At 35.7% G+C, this 17637-nt stretch overlaps 1 protein-coding gene across 2 annotated transcripts in view; it reads left to right on the top strand.

Moving 5' to 3' along the window:
* LOC132548673 (uncharacterized) overlaps positions 1-17637 on the top strand; it is a 151154-nt gene that overhangs the window by 96514 nt on the left and 37003 nt on the right. The window contains exon 1 of one of the 2 annotated variants that reach the window (XM_060212554.1): positions 4545-4914. The exons of the other annotated variant lie outside the window; for it this stretch is intronic. Within the exon in view, the coding sequence (XP_060068537.1) occupies positions 4897-4914 (18 nt within the window). The 5' untranslated portion in view covers positions 4545-4896. Of the gene's footprint in view, positions 1-4544; positions 4915-17637 lie in introns of those variants that run through there. 2 annotated transcript variants of the gene reach the window in all.

Genomic DNA, 17637 nt, shown 5'->3' with positions numbered 1-17637 from the left:
CAGGAAAGAATACAGAATTTAATAAGACTGTAAATGCTTGTAGTAATGTAATATTCTATTCAGAATAAGTATGTAAAGGTGTTATAGATTTTCCGTAATAAGTTTCTATGTTCTGCGTTTAGTGTGGTTCTGAGTTTAGTTTACAGTTTGTGTAACGCGTGTTAATCTTTTTACTAATTCTGTATTCCGACGCTAAGCTGCCTGATGCTTTTTCATGTGACTCGACTTCTTCCCTTTCGTTTCATTTATTTCCCGTTATTATCTACGAATTATTTTCTATTAACAATCCACGTCATTTATGTGATATAAGTTTTGTTAAGATTGTTGTTTTTTATAAATTGATTAAATTTTAAATGACGTCCGTTACATTATATCGCCAGACTCGTGCATGTATCCGAAAATTGTTTTTAAAAAAAAGCGATGAAATGAAATTTAGAATAGTTTCCAATTTTACAAAGATACAATCTAAGTTACAACAATTACCTAACAATGATAGTCTATAACGTTATCACGTGACTTCAGACTTATTCACTCTTACTCCTTATGATCTTCGGGATAAGTTAACGTAATATACAGATTATAATCCAGGGCAATTTTATCAAGGTTTATTAAGTGTACTTGCACGTCACATATTGAATCAAAACTTGAGATTCTGTACAAACAACTGCTTAGAAATTTTGAATAAGACTAATCATTCCAATTTGATACCTTAAAATCTATTAACACGACGTATGAACCTTAAAATCTATTAACACGATGTATGAACCTTAAAATCTATTAACACGACGTATGAACCTTAAAATTCTTCAACACGACGTATGAAAACAGTATTCTTGATAAAGCGCCATTCTGTAATGTGTTTCCGGTCTCTTTTAAGATGCACACTTATTTTTAATCCATACTTGAAAACAGACATCCACGTCCTTTACTTTATATTTCGATACGTCTGAACAGTATATCGTCTCATTACTTGTGACAAATTCAATCTCTGTTGTAATGTTTAGACGAGACGAGATGGTCTTCCTTATGTATCCTTTGAGACTGCAGCAGTTTTGTATAGACGCTGTGCCAGGCATCAATATCCGGCGTACTTGATGATGTGTCAAGAAACAGTTCTTCGATGTCGTTGTGAATATAATTTTGATATGATAACGTCATATGAAATACCCTGCTTAGATCAAAGGAAAGTACCGCATTAGTGTGATAATTAAGTAATGTAACAGATTCGGTAATGTTGATACCTGTGTGACAGATTCGGTAGTGTTGATACCTGTGTGACAGATTCGGTAATGTTGAAAGATAAGATTAACTTCCTCGGAAGCCATTTAAATAAAGTAGAACAGTATTTTTTGAAGAATACTGGGATACACATGCATTGCGCGATGCATGCCTAATAATGTCTAATTAATGCTTATAACACAAACTTCATTGGTCGCTTTTGAAGCACTGAAAAGTTTTGTACCGATATCGTAACCTCACTGTACCATTAACGATCTTACTGCAAAACCTCCATGATGGAGTGACGATGTATTTTCAAACCCGGTAAATTTAGATCTTTTTATAACAAAATCTGTTCAGTACTAGGTTTATATGTATAGAAAACGTGATTATAACCAATTCTATACCATCCTCGTTGATATTTAACGACCTTTCAGCAAGCTTTTAAAGCTTTGCTCTCAGAACAAAGTTTAAATCCGCTAGGCAAGAAAACCAGGAATAATAGACAATCTGACATGTGGAACCAATTACCGCAGTCTATGGATTTTAAGGGTTTGTAATTTCAGGGAGAACGAACGTAACTTCCCTCTTCCTGTTATATCTAGGTAACCTTTGAAAGGTATTAACGGCAGACCAAAAACTGAAGCTAATAAGCCGAAATAATTTCCCTCTGAGAATAAAGAGGTACTTTCAAAGAAAAGAGGCTCTCCTTGGAATGAATTAATAGGAATATGCATCTTTTCTTTTCTAAACAAATCTGCTATGATAACTAAGAAGAATAGTTTATTATGAAGTCCTCTTTAATGGTGAAGGAATGTTGGGAAAGTGTGTTCTCCTAGGATCTAGAGTTTTACTTCGCTGTTGAATTGTTAAGGAAGACGTAACATGTTAGATAAGGTACTACCCAGTATGTTGTTTCCTTCTCCCTTGATTCAGTTTTTTTTTTTCTAAGTTACTGTCAGAATCTCCCTCGAGTCGGTCAAAAATTTCAAAATCTTGAAATCAGTTCTCACAATTCCTGTAGGTAGGCCATCAATGTCATATTACTGTAGGAACCCTGCTAGCGGCTTGTCGAGGGGTCGGTTTGTCAGATGTTTCATATGCGTTATATCGTTATATCAGCTGTTTAAGATATCTCCGGGACGAATGCTCAATCATCTCACCTTGTGATGGCTGGTCTGATACAGTGGAAACTGAACACGAACTCGCGATAATGAAGAATATAGCGCCCGATGTATAATTTACAAATAGTATTGAATATACCATGCGTTCGTACATGGGTTCATCCTTAACGTACTTTGATAACCGTAACCTCTCACAAGATCCTTTCTCCAGCGCTAAAAAAATACCGATTTGTTAGAATCACTGAGAACTGTTTTCTTCGAAATTAATGGTCATGTGACTTCCATGCTGTATACAATTAAACTCTTTGATATAAACCACCTGTACGTTGTGGAACATGTTTATTTTGAAAGATAGGAATCCTGTATAGGGTGTTAGATGGTATCAACAAAAGATCGTAAATAGATTGGGATTCTTTTTTCTTGAAAATGTCATGGTTTGTAGATTAGATTCTGGATTAGATTAAATGTGAACTGAAATCCTTATCCATTCATTTCTTTTGAATTAAAGGTCTTTATTACTACATCAGATTATCTACAAAATATTTTATTTCTATTAGTTTTATTTCATTAATATACTTTTTGATATTATGGCGTTATATGACATGTTTCATTTTCCCTGTCATATTTGTAATTAGTACGGCTAGTGTTAGACTATATGTTGTACGACTAGTGTTAAACTATATGTTGTACGACTAGTGTTAAACTATATGCTGGTATTGATATGTGTGTTCATTTATCATTATTTCTCCATCGGTTTGGGACAAAGGACAGTGTGATAACATGTCTATTTTAGTATTTGTATTTACATCTTTAGCAGAGTTTAGATTTGTTTTTTGTGTATTTTTTTATGTATTCATTGATATCATTTCTACATTACATCACAATTTGTATCTACTTCTCGCTGGTTTTTTGTTAAAATAACTGTGCGTAAAATAAGTCGTGTATTCATTCTTTATTGTGATACAGTCTTAATCTGTAGATCGTTCGTGACGAATTCCTTGCAGAATGTTTAGGAAATTAGGTTGAAACATTTTAAAAATAATATTTAGAATTATTATGATCTGTAAGAGTTAGGGAACAGACTTTTATAAATACGTCCTTTTTTAATGTTTAAAATTAGCTGATGGAATATTTGATTATATAAAGCTAAATATTCTAATAACTGTATGTTGTACGTGTTAGTGAAATTCATATTCTTTCAATGAGACCATCAGATTTACAAGGTGATATATCACTGATATGGTTTCCATCACCTGAATCCAATTATTCTTGTAAAAGATGAGAATACTCGCCCGATATTCGTCCGTTAGGTTACTCAATACCAAATAACTAATTGCCTATTTGAAGTTCAGCAGTATTAATTTTCTTTTGGTTTAATTAAAGTCATTTGGTTTGTAAAATGTGATTAATATCTTGAACTATAAATAATGTCTGGTTCTAATTAAAGTTCCCTAAAGTACTAATGTGTAGTGTATACTTCCAGTGGTGTCCGGTAAATTCGTCACACGTAAAACTGTTGTGTAAACACTGTCCACTACCTTAACATCATTTAAAGGTCCAGTACACAATCTTAAATAATAACATGTTCTTGCGGCGGTTTAAATAAATAATGTCTTAGTTGTAGAATACAACCACGTGCTACCTGACTCAAAAAGTATTGTCAGTTTTTTTTTTTTAATTTTCGTGATATTATAAAATTTATTATATGATTTTCGAAATTTTTATTTCAATTTGATATTGTCAATTTGTTTCTCATATTGTCATAAAAGAATCTCATGTTATGACCGAGCAGAAAATAGATAATTTTAGTCGAATATTTATAAAAACCGTTGAAAACCGTTGTAGATAAAGCTGTCAAAGTGTTGGCTAAGCGGAGCTGCTCTGTGACAAAGCTAACTGCAGCGCATAACGTTACAAGGCTGCCGAGAGAGTTGTAATTCTAGGGATTCACTCCTGAAGTAACAAAGGCCCTGCTTTCATTTCCGCTTCTTTGTGTTAAAGAGATGATCGAAATTTTCTCGTCTTGTTGGTAATATAACAGATTGTGTAAGCCAGACAGTGAAGTGTTATCGTGAACGAGTGCTGGCATACCATACATCGTGCGGCTAAGTCACAGGATGTTTTAAAGTAGAATGATTTGTTAAGTCGTGCATGTGGACGACTAGTCATAAGTCGAGTAACACAGTTGTGTCCACGGTGTTTGTAACAGTTCTGCTTTACTCCAGATACACGTCTGCTTCAATCTGTGTCATGCCTGTGTTATGTACGAGTTTTCCCTCAAATTTGTGCGATTTTCACAACGAGGTTTAGGTACATACGTTGTGCTCGGCTGGCTATGATCGACAACACAATAAGGGTGGATCATCTAGTTTATATCGGACGAATATATATGCATTTGATGTATACATCGTTTTAACGAGGTGATCAAATTTCTGGATGTACCTGTGTGAATTACTTTCTGTTCGGCCTTTGACATTGTCTACAAGGAGTTGATTTTGAAGGCGGCCCCACCTGTGTGAGAAAGGATCTAATTTCTTCCTTTACAGACGTCACGATGCTGCTTGGAAGAAAGGTGATATTATCTCTATCTTTGTTTGATTCACTGTAACAATACAAGTTTTTTATAGCCTCATTATATACTTGATATGTATCCGATAGTCGATATAAACCCCATGTCTACATAGGTAGATTCGTCACATCTGGTCATCAGTATACACGGAGGGGAGACAGGGACATCACCGGGGATTGTCCACTACCCACATTAACGTTGATGTATGTAAACTAAACAAAAACAACATGACAGCAGTTGTCTTCATAGAAGATTTATCAGTTTGATGTTGTTTATTGAGGTAACTTATTTACATAATGACTTGGTTCGGTTAGAATCGTATGTTTTGTTATTATGATAATAAATGTATATTTCTAGAGATTATAAGATGATAAAACGTTCAATTTTAACACGAATTAACCGAGTCTTAAACACCACAGTTGTAGGAGTGATGGGACATTATTCTTCGTTATCGTACTCGACATTAATAAAACATAGTTATACACAAAATGTGCAAGAAACGGAAGAATGTCAAATATACCAGATTCACAAAGTACGATGTTAGACTACATGAAACATGAATATAACAGTCGAATGAGTGGAGGAAGTCATTGACGGGTTAAGGGTGGATTACGTCATCCTCTACATTATACAATGAAGCTTATTACAAATAAAGGGGACAGAGTCTAGGCCTGTTGTCAGTCGCTTCTCAGTCTGATGTCATTGATAAACTTACCGTCTGGTTTGCCCACAAATCTACAACATAATCACAAATATTTGTTCATTTTAATAAATACATATTTTTTATTTTAAAAAATGCTGGGTGACAGTTAGTTTGATTGAATGGTACTCAGCCATTCTCTGGCCAGGGGACCTAGCCCTCGTCTCGAGTACAATGAGACTAATTATTGTGATAGTTGTGAGGGCTGTCTCTATATTAGAGTGTTATACAATAACACCGTTCTATATCTACAGCTAGTGTATTTGTATATCACCCTTCATCGTACACTGTATAAGGTTTACAAGTTTTGTCTTACATAGCCACAGTATGTACTGTAAAATAATGAAGTACCACATTCTACAGACCCTTAGTTAATGGTCCTGATAAACCCTTTGATTTATACCACTTTTTAAAAAACTTGACAACTAAACAACCGTCTCCTTAACTGGGTTTGATATTTTTAATCTTTATGGTCATGTTATACCATCTGCTTTTGAACTGCTTTCTAAATAAATTGATTTCTTTGGTTATGACATAACCTCGTAATTCTGTCCTTATTTTCTGGCCATAACCCTCCTTCCTAAACAACTGATTTCCTTGTCATGGTGTACTCTCCTTCAGAAACAAACTTATTTCCTTGTCATGGAATACTTTCTTTTCCAAACAACTTATTACCTGGCCATTGTATAATATTCTTCACAAACAACTTATTACCTGGCCATTGTATAATATTCTTCACAAACAACTTATTACCTATCCATGGTATAATATTCTTCACACACAACATATTTCCTGTCCATGGTATAATATTCTTCACACACAACATATTTCCTATCCATGGTATAATATTCTTCACACACATCTAATTTTCTGGCCATGGAATGATCTCTTAAAAATCTGTTTGAGATATTGAGACACATGTTTGTGTGGTATGGCACACTGTGACACACCATTGGCTTTGGGTTATAGCATGTTCTACTGAAATGTACAGCAAATAGGTAGTTAAATAGTGCGCTACCTTAGATTATCATAATATTGTGATTCAGAAGAAATAGAACTTTAGTTTTATGAATTGTATCGCAGTTTTGATCAGTTACAGCACTCTCGTTAATATGTGTCTACCTGAGGTATGTTGAGACATACCTGTTTAACCTGATTATTGTGTGCACGTTTTTCTGTTTACACAATTTGTAACTCGTTCCGTTTCAAGGAAAATCGACAGATCAGATTTTGTTAATATTTCTACAAATTCTACGTATACTTATAAAAATACCAGTACATTTCTGTCGTTGTCGTGTCCTAATGTAGTGTGTAAGAGGAAGTCATTTATTATTGTGTTTAGTTTGTGAGTCATGTTACAAAAATACATTTCCGTTACTATGATTTGTACAAAATCCCAATCCTAGGCACTTTTGTTTAATTGTCATAATATTTGAACAAAGAATAAAGTGCATGATTCTCCCAGTTGATTATTAACCTCCATTCCTCTACAGGTTTGAGCTGTTCACGGATGACTAGCTGTGTAGGCAGTGTTTTGAAAAGCTATATTCAGTAGTCATGTAAACCTCTCGCAGGCCAGCGATATCTCTCAACAACAAAACCAGGTGTCACAGGGTGTCCCCATTTAGGGTTCAAATCCCGGTTCGGCACGAGTGGTTTTGAATAAGTAACCATGGTGATCGAACTACTGGTGTTTTCATATTGGCTATTTCTGGCTTATATTTAATTTCATTGTCATTAGATACTGTATAGAAATGAAGGCGCTTTAGGCCCGAAACACACCATACACAAGTAAAGCTACTTTATTTATCCGCGCGACGATTTTGATAAAATCTAAGTCGAAAGTTTTACAATTTTATTCTCGTCAATTGTCTGGTAATTATCACGTAATTATCAAGAAATTTTTAGTAGCATACCTGACATTTTTGAAATATTATAACAAATATACTCAGACGGTGATTTGCAAAATAGAATTATTTACTTTCTTTCCTTTCGTGACCAGCAGCAAAATTCAAATGATATGATCAATTCGATTCCGCTGCTATGGTATAGACCACATGAACCATATCTAAAGGTTGGATGTTGTTTTTTTTGTTGGCGGTGGAATACATTCAAAGGGAAGGTGTGCGCCTGCCTATCGGGCACGTGTTTTAAAAACTTTTGAAATGTGTTTCCTTATAGAACATATCTTGTACACTGGATCTGTTTGCAGTTTCTGGACATATTTCCATGGTAGTTTTTGGCCTAACACGAAGCATTCATAGATATGTTGGTTCACAGGTCACTCACAGAGGCATTTTATCTCGGATACTAGAAGAATTTTAGTCCATCTATCTCAGCATTCTGCCAATATTTTTATTGCTATGAGATATTGCTAAGAGGTCAATTCCCAAAAGTCTAAACAAGAATAGTGTCGAGTTTCCGGCAACAAACCGGAACCTCTCTCACTCGATCCATCAGGAGCTAGGAGGTCTCTTGCCAGTATTTTGATAGTATTGGAAAATTATCCCTGAAAGTCAGTATAAATTACTTCAGACAGGCAACAGACCACAGCACACAGATCGTCCATCATTCTCCCGGGATCGGAGCTGAAAATACGTCTATATTTAGACGTACAAACACTTTCTGTACAGACAAGAAGGAAAAACCATCCGAATAAACTCGGCGTTAGACAGAAAACCAATATAAGATAAAAAAGAAATAAAATGCAGGTTCGTGCAAATACGTGATTAAACAAAAATATAGATTTTTTTCTTCTAATCACCTTGCATTCCGTGCAACCAAATGTACCTTTAGTGATCATAGCTTTGGTATTAGGCAAATTCACTAAACAAGTAACGGCTTTCTGTCGATACAAAGCTTCTAGTTAGAGATGTTATAAACATTCTATCATAATGGTGTTACTGGTGTTAATTGTCAATTATGATGGTGTAAATTGTCAATTATGATGGTGTTAATTGTTTCTGTCGTCATAGAAGACCGGCAAAGATGTTTACTGTTTCGGAACATTATCTTCACCTTTGTGTTCGTTTTGAATTGTCTTTTTTGGATATCGTTTATTTGGCCATATTTAATACTGTAAAAGATGAAATTTATATTATATAAGGCTTATTGTCTTATTTGTGTGGTCAATAAACATGCGTCTCAGCCGTCCACTTCTTTTAGTTATAGTAACTTTTGTTGTACATACGATTCTGAGACATTACAAATGCTACCAGAGAATACAGGAAACTTACCCTGCTTGTAACGTTTATTATTTTGTCTCGCATTTATAGTTATGGAATTCAATGATATACCGGAAAGAAATAAACCTGTAAACATTATGTGATATTTTAATTCAGCTTTCTCAGTGTGCCATAATTTTGCGGAAATTATATTATTTTTCGATATGAGAATGGTAAAATCAATCTCGAACCTTCAGGCAAACTGATGAGGTTACATCAACATGGACCGACAATGGGATCGGAGATTCTGATCTATGTCTGCACGGTCTGGTGCTGTGGTGTTCTTCTAATCACAGTCTTTCGGAATACTTTCCTGTATATCAAAGCTCTCAGACAATCTAGACAATAAATAATTTGTACTGAACCAATCACAGGGGTCGAATTAACGTGATATAACTTCCATTATCATGATGTAACGCCCATAGCTATTGGTTCAGACAGTTGGAGACACCAAGGGATCACATTCATTTGAATAATGGATCAGTATGTCTGTAGCATGGTTTATTTTGAAAGATTGGTTTGCGAGCTATGAAAGCGACTGCGTTTGATTTTTTTAAGTTATAGAAAAAATAGAAAGTAATTGAAAGAGAGACACGTTGACAAAATGCATTGAACTTTAAGATGTCGATGAGCGAACGAGATTGCGTTGAGTCCCTTCATTTGAACTTCTGACATTTTCGTCAGTTTGAAAACTACAACCTGTGCGGCAATAAAAAATGGTGACCTACTTTCTAGGATGAAGTAAAATCGAGTTTGTTCGAATGATAACTTTTTTTTCTAGTTTTATGATCTTTAAAAAATTGAACAATACAACCTCTGATAACAAGAGAATTACCAGAGTTTGGTCGACTCTGCTAGTGGACTGAAGTCCCAGAGGTTTGCCGTTACCTGTCTGCCTCGTTTTCAGCCATTTTAATACTGCCACGGCTAAGAACGTATACACGTGACTGTGATGCTGACATTGATCTTATTCTGGGGTTGCTGCACCTCTTGGTTTTAGACATCTATCTCGACCAACTTTGTTTTCCGTCATTCACCTCCTCGGTTTCAACACTTAAAGTCTTTAGCATCACCGACGAGTCCAGTAGGGTCAAAAAAGCTATGTGATGCTGTTCTGACATATAATTATTTGTATCAAAAGATGTTTTTCACTTGCTTGTCGTTTATACAAACTGAAGTTTGTCTTTTCAAATGTCATCCAAAGGATTCTGATGCCAAGACGAATGACTGGACAATGAGGTCGTCGGTGTGAATAACCTTGACTAGCATACGAGATCATACCAAATTGAGTGAAATATATTGAAAATAGAGTTACCGCTTGTGAAAGAACACTTTTTTCTTGTTGCTAATAACGGCATTTTTCACGTTTGTGGTTACATTATTTTTTAATACCTCCATGTCGTGACAATCCTAAATTTACATGACTATCCTAGAATTGCTGCTACAATATAAATGTGTATGTATTTCATGGGAAAACATATCTTAATTCTGTTTCTCTCTATCAATTACATGTAGATAAGTGATGATTAGCACACGGCTGCACTGTGTCTAAGTTTAAATCTCATAATCACTAATTTGATAAAATCTATTTATATATTTGTCACTAAGTCATTCTGTTTCTATTTATAGAGTAATTTACATAATATATCGTCTTTTGTAGTTGAGTTTAACTTCGAGTACATTTGCCTGGTTTTGTTATACACCCTGAAACATAATATTTAAACACGTGTTAAATGTTATCTTTTCCTTGTTTAACATCACTAAGGAATATAAAACATTACAGACGAAATAGGAAACCGCCTTCACAGCTGGTCGTCCCTTTTTTATCAACAACATTCATGTACAGCGATGTGCATGTAAAGAGTGTCACGTGATATCACCGTCGCAATGCATTAATCGTGTGCTCTTTTACACATCAAACGACGAAGGTTCAAGTGTGGCTAGCGACAGGATACACTTGGGCTCATTTAGACATACCAACTACATCTGTTTAGGGAAGCTTGTACTGGACATAAATAACACTGTATGATATATATTTATCTTTAGTTGCACTGTTGGGTTTCCGTATAAACGCGTCGGCCCTCGGGACCTACAATTAAAGGTGATTAAACATCGGGTTGAATAGAGCACATGATCACACAGAGTAAGGCTCATGCTTATCGTCAAGTCTCATTACTAGTCAGCTTAAAAAAGGATGAAATGAACTGGATCTAAAACATATCTAATCAACGAGAAAAACTAAAATTGATTTTTGAAAAGTGATTAATTTCAAGATAAGTTAAACAGGGAAACCATGGTCTGTTTTTGTGTTATGTGTTAGTGAAGGAACATGTAAAGCTTACGTTGGGACGGAAAGTCTGACGGATACAGTGATAAAGTACTCAGCCTACACCTGTAGCTCAGGAATGTATACTATAGATTGTAACAACAAGTTTTGTCCAAGATAGAAAATTTAATTTTCTTCCTACGTCTATATAAATATGAGTCAGTGTCATTTGATTAGAAATAATCTCACAAAGGCTTTGTCCGAATACTCATCGCCAAGTCCCCTATTATCTTCTGTTGTCAGAGGTTTGATTGTCATCCGCTTAAATTCGAGATAAGATTGACAAGAAATTGAAATAATGTTATTACGAATTCCTTTCCTGCTGTCGACTTGACCGTGCTGTAAACCGGATATACAGTACAGAAAATGTGAAACTTGTACGAAGTTTATCAAACTTAACCCTCAGAATCTTATTAAGTTGTGTTTATCATTTGGTCTATTCCATTTGTACTTGGATTTTATTGAATACTTCAAACAGAATTTCTTTTCATATTTGGTACTGAAGTTTACTATCGCTATCGTAAGAGATTTGTTTAAGTCAGTGTTGATCGAAGGGAGATAACCTGTACTGGCCTGCTTCGTATTGATCCGTTCATTGTCTTTCCTTGGTGTTTATCGTTCTTGACATGTAAGGCCAACCGATTTGTAAGTCTGTCCCGTTAACAAACATTTCTTTGGAATGCACTGATACCCCGATAGTTATACTGAGCTAAAACTAATTTTTATTAAATGGCAGAAGGCCTTGGCGTATTTTTATTTGAAAAAATAAAAATTTTGAAAATAGAGTGATTTTGGAGATACTATATATATATATTGTACGATAGTTAGACAGTATACTGTTACAGTGGAAGTATGATACATCTTTTATCAATTGTGTGAGTCATTCCTTTGCAAGTTCTTAAATCTACCAGGGTTACCTTTACTCTAAGGAAGAAATCTGATACTACCGTAGATAAAAAAACATAAATCCGATAAAATGTTTATAGAAAGGAAGGCAGCGCTAACTGATGGGACGCCAATCGTTTATATCATCAAGACGTGGATCAAGACAGGTGACGTGAAAACTGATCCCCAGGAATGATAAAGATGACATTTTGAATCTAAAAGAAACTAGAAAAATATTTTACACTATCGAAGTCTGAATCTTTTATCGAAACTATTAAAAGGTGTTAAGTAACCTTGATTAGAAGTTGAAAAGTGAGATGAATAGGACTTTTCCACGTATGATGATACGGAAACATAACGATCTATTTGGAAAGATTTCTCCATCGCTAAAAGGCGAATGTTCGAATTATTTGTTTGAAGTTGCGTAACTATTCAGTTATCGACTAAAACTGATGAAAAAAGACATAATTTACAAAAGCATGATAAAGCTGTCATAAATTTTAACTTGATAGGCTGTGGATTCGGAAACGTTTCAAAAAGAATAGAAAATATCAAGTCCCTATCGTGCATTCTCTATTCACGCCAAGATAGCTACCCCGTGCAATACAGCAGTGATGGCGTAGACACGCAGTGTGTGTACGCTAGAGTTATGATAAGACGCGATCTTTTTGATGATAGGAGACATATCGTGGACGAAGAATCCGATAAGACTTCTGACTTAAGAATGTAACTTTACCTACTGCCTGATTATGTCATAACCACCACGCTACCTCCGATTGTTTATAGATCTAACACTATGAGATAGTCACGTGACTTCGTCCTACTGAGAGAGAAAAAAATGAAAAGAACAATAAATGAAGATCTCTGTGATGTTCGCGAATGTCAATACTAGAATGACTGTTTGAGATACCCCTACAAATAGGACACTGAAGAAATAATACCCCAGCACCTGGCTGTCACATGAGGCGACTAATGTGTGACTACTTGTTAGGAATCTTGCCCGGCACTTTCACTCTACCCATTCCCACGCTTGAGGTACTTGGTTCTCTTCTCTGGTTTCAGAATTATGCACACTTATCTGGTGTTTGTTTGTTTGGGATTTCAATTCATTACTGGACAATGCATTACTTTCAGTCTATATACTGAGCGTCGTCGAACTAATAGAGAGTTGTAGAATCTATCGTCATACTACTAGTAAAATGTTAGAATGTCTCTTCATTACTGATGGGGAATGAAACGTAAAACATGCGAGGTACTGTATTGGCCTCATCTTTATAAAGTCTTATATAATTTACTGTACAAATAGTTTGTTAAAGAAAAGGAAGTATGTCACTAAATGTTTAAAGGTGAAGTATGTGGAGGTCAGTAGAGTTGAAGGTCACACATTTAGAGGTCAATAGATTTGATGGTGAGCAGGTTGAACATGACACATTTTTGACTCGATGATGCTAAAGAGGACACATTTTTGACTCGATGGTGCTTAAAAGGACACATTTTTTACTCTATGGTGCTAAAGAGGACACATTTTTTACTCGATGGTTCTGAAGATGACACATTTTTTACTCGATGGTGCTGAAGGTGACATATTTTTGACTCGGTGGTGCTGAAGACACATTTTTGACTCGATGGTGCTGAAGATGACACATTTTTGACTCGGTGGTGCTAAAGAGGACACATTTTTGACTCGGTGGTACTAAAGAGGACACATTTTTTACTCTATGGTGTTGAAGATGACACATTTTTGACTCTATGGTGCTGAATATGACTCATTTTTGACTTGATGGTGCTGAAGATTAACCTATTTTTTGATTCGATGGTACTGAAGGTGACTCATTTTTTTATTCGATGGTACTGAAGAGGACACCTTTTTGACACGGTGGTGATGAAGATGACACATTTTTTAGTCATGAGAGTTTATTCATCTTAAAGCTATATTATCAATTCGTAGCTATCTTTTGTCATTTCGACTGAAGATGCATTAGATACATATTCTATTACACTGAAGCATTCGTAGGTACGGGAGATTTATATAAAATATTTCAATAAGATTTTCTATAGATACTGTAATCAGAAAAAAATGACTTGTACATCAATCACAAAGCGAGAGTATCCTGTTCGATCTACAGCCACGTGTTACGTGTAGTCGGTGAGACGTGAGATAGATTTTCTAGATATCATTGTACAGTGTATCAGATGGCGGGAAATAAAAAGCTGTAACCTGTTCTACGCTGGTGCTTTTTCAACGTTTGTAACACTCAGTGAATTAGAAATATCAATCTAATTCCTTTTATTGATACGGCGTGTGAGACAGGGAGGGTCGGAGCATGGCAGGTGATGAACACCTTTCAGGAGCGAGTTTGGAATCTGTCATGCTTTATCTACGTGTCACTGTTTGTTAAAGTATAGTTACTATTTCATATTAAATCAGAAAGGTTATATTTGTCAACATAATATTTATCAAACCTTTTTCAGCAACACCATATCCCGCCCTTGTCATAGACGTTACTGAAGTAACCCTATCATACAATTGTGTATTCCAAGAAATTGCCAAGCGTACACAAATCTGATACTAAACATGATTTTAATAACTCGGCAGCCGGTCCTGACATGTAACCCCAGGTGAAACAAACATCGATAAATGTAGTAGTCGTGTTGTACCTGAGCACACCTGTGGAAGTTGAACACTAACATACCTTGTTTCTACAGCCAGTCTAATCCTTTCTTACCGCGGACTAATTCTACCTACTGCAAATGTTTTCTATCAATACAGATTTTCCCGGGAAAATACACGCGACTGTTTCCGTATACAGGGGGTTCGTTTCCTAAGCTGCGAGAATTATGATTCCGACTTACCTCTTTTTTCTCGCGCAAATTAGAAGATGATTACTAACTGGATTACGTTGGTCCTCGAGACCTCGCGATACTGAAAATTGATTAGAAAATATTGATATTTTCTCGGCTGCAAATCGCACTGTACTGTGTCTACAGTAGAAAGTATATATCATCGTAATTTCTGTTGGCTGCTGTTATTTGGATGTGACATTAGTTTGGCTAATTTGCTTCGTGTGTGTGTTTTTTTTTTAAACATTGCATTACACACACCTGAAATATAAGTATTTAAGATCATAATAGACTAATGTACAGCGAAAAATGTAACTTGGTTTATTGTAAAAATAGGAGAAATATTTTTATCTTCATTTTGTAGTTAAGAAGCACCTAGGTATGATTGGTGAGGGATTGTGAACATGTAAGGCTGAACGTTTAGAGCACACTAGAAACAACAAACAAGCACGGAAATACATTCATAAGAAGGGGATGATGTCGGCTGAATCTTTGTATATTTGACTGGTATCTGCAGAGACTAGAAGATATTGATGTTTTAGACAGTACAATACAATAATGTGGTACCGAGCGTCTCTACACTAACAAAGCTCTACCAACATTATCCATCATGATAACGTCAGTGTAGACATTGATTTGATACTTCATTTCCCGGAGAGGGCCTGACGTCTATTCGATACAGCAAGCCTCTTCGCGTGCGATCGTGCCACGAACGTGCTTTAGGCCTGGCAACTAAAACATATAATTATAATCAAAATCGGAATTCGATCAATTGTAAATCTGATCACAACATTGTATGTTCAAAACCAGGCAATATTGAGTGTGCGGGTAATCCGCCACTGTTGTAAGATCGATATCTGCTTCATTATCAATACCAAACACCATTGTTAATTTAACGGCTGCTTTTCACGTGTGTCATTTATCTTCCTAACTCTGTTTTTTGTTTAATTCCTTTAAGAATAAATCGTCATTAAGTATACATGCGATCGATTAATCGGTATTGTTTTAAAGCTGTGTGAAGGAACTTTGTATTAGTTACTCTCTCAGAAATCAATTAAGTTTAAACATATTTTTTATTTGTATCGAATTTATACACTAGGATTGGTCACAAGTTGTCAAACTTACAATCAAATCAAATAATCAAATGACCTGCCTTAAAGAAAATACACGTGCTTTTTTTTTTATATCTTATGGTGTTCTTTTCAACATGGCGTTGTGTCGAGATCGGGATTGGTATCAGACAGCGGTATAAACTACCAATGCTAATACTGGAAACAGAAAAACTTAGGTCGATGTGGCCTCAATACTTTAATGGCTTAAGTTACTTTAGTGTATACTATAACTGATAATACTGGAGACAGAAATAAACTAAGGCCGAGGTCGCCGCAGTGCTTTAGCGAAACAACCTCATTTGGAGTTCCGAGGTGTGTAGTTCGAGCCCAACCCGGGCATTTGTTTCTCGGAGAAATCACGGAGAATTATGTACTGTCGTGGTTGTATACTGCAGAATGCGACTCTTTATCTCTAAATACTCTACATAGCATGCGATGAACAGCCCATATGATATTATCATAAGTGATGAAGATACTGCTGGCAGTTCCCTCCTCATCTTCTATATCTGGCTGTTCACAAAGCAATGTGTTCAGCGATCAAACAAAGCAGGCTGTCAAAAGGTCTAAACTTTTGGTAAAAGGACCTAAGGAAACATGGACAAGGAATTGGTGTGTAATGACAACATTACAAACAGAATAGAAGTTATCATAACACAACCAGTAAAAGGTTTAAGTGTGACGCTTAGATGACTACGCTGTCACCCTCAACGGACACAAGACCAGTGTGAAGCGTGCTAACACTGGCGTATCTAAAGTCCGAATTGGTAAGGATTGGGCAGCCATCTGTATTTATGTATAGATTAGAGTTTGTAAAAGAATACAAGAGAAACTGATTTACACGTGGAATTAGTCAAATTCCGAGGCACTAACAGGACAAAAAAATGCAAAATCGGTGCACGAGAAACGGGTAATTAAACTTGCCATTCCTTTCTAGATATTTATTTCCTGACTGTGCGCTGTCAATCCTTTCTAGGAACACAACCTGTTCGATCCAATGACATTTCGAATTTATTTTGGTGACTGCACTCCAACGGAAACGGGAAACGATGCTTTATATCTTTGAAAGTTGTTCTTGAGGGAAAACCTGAATAACCCACTTCGACCATAGCAACATGATGTAGCCATGGGTGGGAATTTATCACGTTATAAATTGTTACCCGGGAAACGACTGGATCCAATATTGTGTCCCTGGAACAGTAAAAAGTGAGTTGCCCATACGTCACGTGATCCTTAAGTCACATGGGAGTGCTCTTCTGGTTGGAAATTACATTACTCGGTTGGAGATATTTTATTTCCCGCGTTTTATGTTATTTAACCCTCACCATTTGATGGGTGTGAGTTCTATTGAATTATACAACCAACACCAGTGTTTAATGACCAAGGCTTCTCGGGAACACCGTGCCAGAATGCACTACGGCACATGTGTATGTTTCACTGTGTTTTGGGGACATGCAGATGATTTAGCACACCTCCAACGTATCCCATTGATAAAAATTTTGTTTTCTCCCGTGAGGATAAAACATTCGTGAGAAAGAGAATGTGCAGATTTTTTTTTTAATTCAAAAGTAACTAAAAATGAAGGTTTATTGCGAAAGATCTTTTCGGTTTTCTGTGTTTAAAATACATGTCTATTTCTTG

This window comes from Ylistrum balloti, unplaced genomic scaffold (genome assembly GCF_031769215.1).
Source record: "Ylistrum balloti isolate Yb309-2 unplaced genomic scaffold, AGI_CSIRO_Ybal_v1 Utg370024, whole genome shotgun sequence".
Classification (NCBI taxonomy): Eukaryota; Metazoa; Mollusca; class Bivalvia; order Pectinida; family Pectinidae; genus Ylistrum; species Ylistrum balloti.
The sequence above is the reverse complement of the archived record's forward strand: the minus strand, read 5'-3'. Positions and strand labels throughout refer to the sequence as shown.